The sequence below is a fragment of the Limulus polyphemus genome, unplaced genomic scaffold (assembly GCF_000517525.1).
Source record: "Limulus polyphemus unplaced genomic scaffold, Limulus_polyphemus-2.1.2 Scaffold3696, whole genome shotgun sequence".
NCBI classification, from domain to species: domain Eukaryota; kingdom Metazoa; phylum Arthropoda; class Merostomata; order Xiphosura; family Limulidae; genus Limulus; species Limulus polyphemus.
The window spans coordinates 36,509-42,552 of NW_013669306.1; the positions used below are offsets into that span (position 1 = coordinate 36,509).

General features: G+C 33.3%; 1 protein-coding gene across 1 annotated transcript in view; it reads right to left on the reverse strand.

Moving 5' to 3' along the window:
- Positions 1-6,044, reverse strand: part of LOC106469871 (POU domain, class 2, transcription factor 3-like) — a 61,049-nt gene that overhangs the window by 16,963 nt on the left and 38,042 nt on the right. Inside the window, exon 3 of the mRNA XM_022398443.1 lies at positions 641-753. Coding sequence (XP_022254151.1) covers positions 641-753 — 113 coding nt within the window. The remainder of the gene's footprint in view (positions 1-640; positions 754-6,044) is intronic.

Below are 6,044 nucleotides of genomic sequence, written 5' to 3' on the forward strand. Positions count from 1 at the left end.
ATATTTTTTTCATGTATAGTTTTTAGTAGTGTTTTGGTAGGCAAATGACTGTTAAAGTTCTGATGTCATCAATCCTGTCACATATATTTTTAAAACTTACTAGTAGATTTTCTCACCCTAAGTTCATAATTCATGCTTTGCTTGTTTTGTAGTGTATTTACACATTTGAGATTAATTTTTTTTGCTTTTGCCAAGGTTTTATTTAGATTTCTCTCCTAATACAAAAGACAGAATACAGTTCTGATGTAATCAGACCTTTCCGAGTTTTTTCTTTTCTTTCAGAGTGTGTCACCTCTAGTTCGTTATCTTAATTGTATCACCTTGGTATGTGTATATAGAATACAAATTAAACAGGAAGCATTTTTTCTTTCTTCTTACTTGCATGTGCCATTATGTAAGTGTGGACAGAAATAGTAAAGTAAGAGTAAGAAGAAGATAGTCCACTTCTTATGACCCCATTCTCCAAGATGTTCCTATACCAGTTTCTTATTTCTTCTTTTTTTTTGTCCAAATAGGTTTAGATGTACATTATATACTTATATGTACATAAACACACATATATGTATTAACAATGTAGCATCTGTAGTAACACCTGCAGCTACTTTAAACTTAAAATAACAATTATAATAGTTCAACTTACAAGATTGAGTGCTCTGTCTGAGTCAGCATCCCCATCTAGAGGTAAGTCACCAGAATCATGACTAGTAGTGCTGTCTTGAGTGTCATTGGACAGATCCCCATTCATACCTACATCTGAGAAAACGAGGAATACATAAACTCTGATGTTAATTGAATGAAAAAAAAAAAGTGTGATGATTCACAGTAATAAATAATAAAATAACAAGATTATCCATATATATATATAATATTTTCGTGTGCACTGATGACCTTGAGGATAAGAATTGCAACCACAATAGCCAGAGGAATGTCAAGAAATATACTAAGTAGTTAAGATGCATTCTCCCACAGTGAGTGAGTTTTAAAAAAACAATCAAAGCAAACACATAGACTGGATGGTGATGATGTTTCTCACTGACAAATAGAGATATGTTATCCTGAAGGGATTTTGTTCTAGACATCCATATTATTATACACACAAAAAATATTTATATCCTCCCTCTCAGTGGGCAGAAACTACTCACGTTTCTCACTGACTCTGGCAAAGGTGATTATCTCCTAGACATTTATAAACTTAGGTACAGATATGTAGCTAGAGACATTAAATACAAGAATAGAACCATATCAAATATATATAAGTGGAACACATGCCTTGATTGTGTGTACGCGTGACAAACACAGAAAATAAAGCAGTATTGCAATATGCAGATTTCTTATATATCTTTTGGTAGCACACATAATTTACAAAAGTAAACCCATTAACATAAAATCATTAGATTACAGAATACAAGAATGTGAAGTCTTAAAAAAAAAAGAATCAAACAAATACTCACACAGCACACAAATTGTAAGATATCTTCAATAATGATAACTAGCCTTGAACATATCTTAAACATCATTAAATGGGCATGCAATATTGTACAGAACTCAGGTACATGAGGAAGGAAGGGAGTAAAATGGTAAGCACGGATTCCTACATAAATAACCAAAACAGAATGGCATCTGTACAAGTGTCAGCCTATAGTTTCTGATGTGTATCCTGATCTGAATCCATTAGCAGAGACAGTTAACCCTGAGTAAACTTTACTATTGTGGCTCTCCTCTTCCCTCACAAGCCCTCATTTTTGTAAATTGAAACTTTAAACGTTAAACCAACATTTTACTAAATATAATGATTTTAAACTACTTACAGTTTCAAAGAGGAAAATTATCTTAGAAGGTTAATAAAAAGCATAACCACTGTGGACCCATAGGCAACTGTGTACTCTGTGCTTGTTTAACCTGGTCCTTATCTCACTTCTAATACGCTACGTTTCAGGTTCAAGCTTAGCACAGACTAGGGCAACTTCAAAACAGTGTCAAATGGGTGTTACTTCCTGCCCCAGGCTGTACACTCATAGACTACGCTGCCATGCTTTTTAACTGCACCTTGTACTAAAACAAATGTTGAGAAAACATCCAATAAACTGCAAGTCTAAAAATATTTATATTAGAAGCATACCGTCCTAATCAAATAAAACACAAACAACAGGTATAACAAGCCCATTTTGGGCATGAGACATAAGCTACTCTCTGTATATTGCACCTTTTACAGATTAAATTTCCCGCTCATGAATACTTTCATTATATCCAATCAAAAACACCCTTGACAACTATTTACCGAAAACATCTGATAAAACCATGTTTTCTCCTTAAACTCAGTGTGATCTCATTCATTACTTATATCTTTTCAATAAAAAATACTACTTGTCAAATGTTTTAATGCTGAAACTGGTAATATTTCTGACTGGTATTAATGAAAATAGTGGATACACAATATTTTCCAATAATGTTTTACAGGTCAGTAAGCCTAATTTACTTCATATTTTCTTTGTAATTAATTCACTTGTGTAATAAAACTCTCATGAATGACTTGGTGTAATATCCTTATACGTTTCAAACGTCTCACATCTATCTATATTACCATACATATACATCTCAACATCAGGTATTATCATATGTATTTGTAGTGTTAAGCAGACTGCCTTAAGTTCGTGCTCTACACCCATAGTAACTCTTATTAACTATGCATCGACAGCTAACTTACTGTAATGTTCTGCCATCTATGAGCCGAATATTCAACTCGCCCTTTCAGCTTCACAAAATAATCACTGTGTGAATTCAGGCAAACTACAATTTTTCAGTTAAAACTGACTTAGCTAGGATTAATATTTACAATGTTTTTACAGTATACATCAAAACCCACTCAGACCAACACAGGCTAAATATAATATTACACAGTAAGTACATTAACTGTTCGAACTATTGCAATATTGTTTACATCTCAGAAAAATAAATGCAAGCAAAATCTAGTGAAACGAGGAATTTTCTACTTAGATCCACAATTACATAATTCAAATTCCGTTTCGAAAAATAACAATGTCTTATGTCCAAGAGACGATGTCTCTTTGAAAAAAAAAAAAAATCAACAATAACAAGTCCTGTAGTCATGGCACCAACACTTCTATTTTACTTTGTGTATTCTCAAAAGTTCTGATAAGCCTGAAGATAAAGAATAAAAAACAAAATAGCTAGAAGAACGTTAATAAAACGAAATTAAACTGAATTTCCTAACTCTGACCGAGTTTAAAGCAGAATAGACACAAATTAAAAAAAAACTAAGGGAAAAGTAATCTTCATTAAATCGAAAATATTCAAAGCAAATAAAAGCATTGGACGATGGACAGCACTTCTACCTGACAGAAAGAGAGGCTTGAATTATCTATCTTATTCTGAAAATATTCTGTTCTACAGAGAGAGAATACGACATTGTATACACGGAAATACGCGGGCGCTACCCACAAGTGAAATGAAGAGAATATAGTCTATAGACATTTCTAAACATAGAAACTTTTATAAGTGCTGCTTGTTTGTAATTAGACACAAAGCTACACAATGGGCTATCTGTGCTCTACCCATCACGGGTATCGAAACCCGAATTCTAGCGTTGTAAGTCCGCAGACATGCCGCTGTGCCACTAGGGGGCTATAAGTGCTGCACACACACACACACACATTATATATAATATAGAAATTAAACTTATTTTAAAAAATTAACAATTTTGTGATTAAGCCAATTTCTGATTTTTATTTTACATTTAATGAATTAAAGAGTAGCTTTATCAGTAAAAGCATCGGTGAACTGTTAAACAAAATCACAACCACTAAAATCTTACAGATGCCTGTAAAAGTTTTTAAGGAATCCGTTATAATAATACTACTTTTGCAGGACAACAGTTACAGTATATCATATACGTTTTATTCTTTCTTCCAGGCTGAGACTATCCGCAAATTCTAGCTAGATGCATATTTAAACTGGATTCACCTTGATATCTATATTTTTGTTCTTTAGATAAGTGGCTATTATCGAAAAAAAATTGCTATTTAAAAATTCACGTGCTTTGTTGTGCGAAAAGATACTTAGGGTTCACCAATAAGTGATCGTGCAACCGTATAATAAACAAAGTCCAATAAATCCTCAGAATGTTCCTAGTACTGCTTATTACTCAGCTTGTCCTGGCAGAATGTAATGTCACTATTAAAGCTGAAATTTAGTACGGCTCATGACCAACAGTAACTAAGGGTACGTAAGAGTCTCGTGACTGTTAATCTAAAATCAGTTTTCAACCAGCAGAACTGAACTTTTCCGCTTCTTCTCATATCGCAAGCTCAATGCTTATTGTTCTTGAACCATTAACATATATGGTTCTTTTATAGATAAAAAAAAAAAAAATGAACGAACTAAATTGATATGCAACCCCTAACAAAGAATTACACGTTTAGGTACTCAAAGAAACCTATTTCAAACATGTATTATTTTGTACACAATTCTTCTAAATCTATATATAAACTCATATGTGTGAAACTAAACTGTTTTTTGTTTTTACAATAACTTATTTAATAAAGACAAAACATTATTTATTAAAACACTCAACAGATGGCACAACTGAATATCATGATGAGGACTATCTTCCTTTGCCTCGAACTCTTTTTTTTTTTTTTAACTTATATTCAAAATTTATAATAATCTCAATGTCTTACGACATTTTATGTAGTGTGGGCTTCTAAACTGGTGCCGAGCTTGGTTTTAGTGTTAAAGTACATACTGCAAGTGTTAAAGTTATACCGGTGTTAAGATGTCAAATTCATGTTCACTCGAGTAGTTGAGATGGCTGCAGGAACTGACCAAATCTATTACTAAGGAAAATTTCTGACCCATTCCTAAGACTAAAGAGGAAACAATATCCTGCAACACGCTCCAATAATGTGTTCTCGAATCAAGCAGTGAATTAGCCCCCCAGTGGCACAGCGGTATGTCTGCGGACTTACAACGCTAGAAACCGGGTTTCGATACCCGTGGTGGGCTGAGCACAGATAGCCCATTGTGTAGCTTTGTGCTTAATTCCAAACAAACAAGCAGTGGAAAACGAACATTGGCCCTTTTTAGTTATCGGTAGTAGATCAATGACTCTAAATATAAGTTCAAAAACTTACATTATTTTAAAGTTTTTTGTGGAAACTGGAGCTAATGTTATACACAATACCAATTTTGGGTTTAACGATGACATTCAGGTGATAAACGCAATGAAATGATTGGTTTTTGCAGAAGCGAACAATCTTAACTGTTTTTCCATACGTAGATTTTCTTTCTAATATCGAAAACGACGTCCGATAAAATTCAGAAAACTAAACAATTGGTAGTACTTTGTGTCTGTATCAAGTTTGAAAACATAACATTTGGTAGAACTTTGTGTCTGTATCAAGTTTGAAAACATAACATTTGGTAGAACTTTGTGTCTGTATCATGTTTGAAAACATAACATTTGGCAGTACTTTGTGTCTGTATCAAGTTTGAAAACATAACATTTGGTAGAACTTTGTGTCTGTATCAAGTTTGAAAACATAACCTTGATACAGACACAAAGTTCTAACAAATGTTATGTTTTCAAACTTGATACAGACACAAAGTTCTACCAAATGTTATGTTTTCAAACTTGATACAGACACAAAGTTCTACCAAACGTTATGTTTTCAAACTTGATGCAAACACAAAGTACTGCCAAATGTTATGTTTTCAAAGGATAATGAAACTTGGGAAAAAAAACTCAGGTTTTTTTTATTATAAAGTTAGTACGATCCACACACGCACACGCATATATATGCAATTGAACAAGAAATTTTATCCACAGCTATTAGCAACTTACACAAACACAATGTATATGTTTCCTATCATATTCATTTGTGCGCTGTGGAATGCACCTTCTAAAATGTGTGTTTGTTTTGAATTTCGCGCAAAGCTGCACGAGGGTTATGTGCGCTAGCCATCCCTAATTTAGCAGTGTAAGACTAGAGGGAAGTCCTCATCACCACCCACCGCCAACTCTTGGG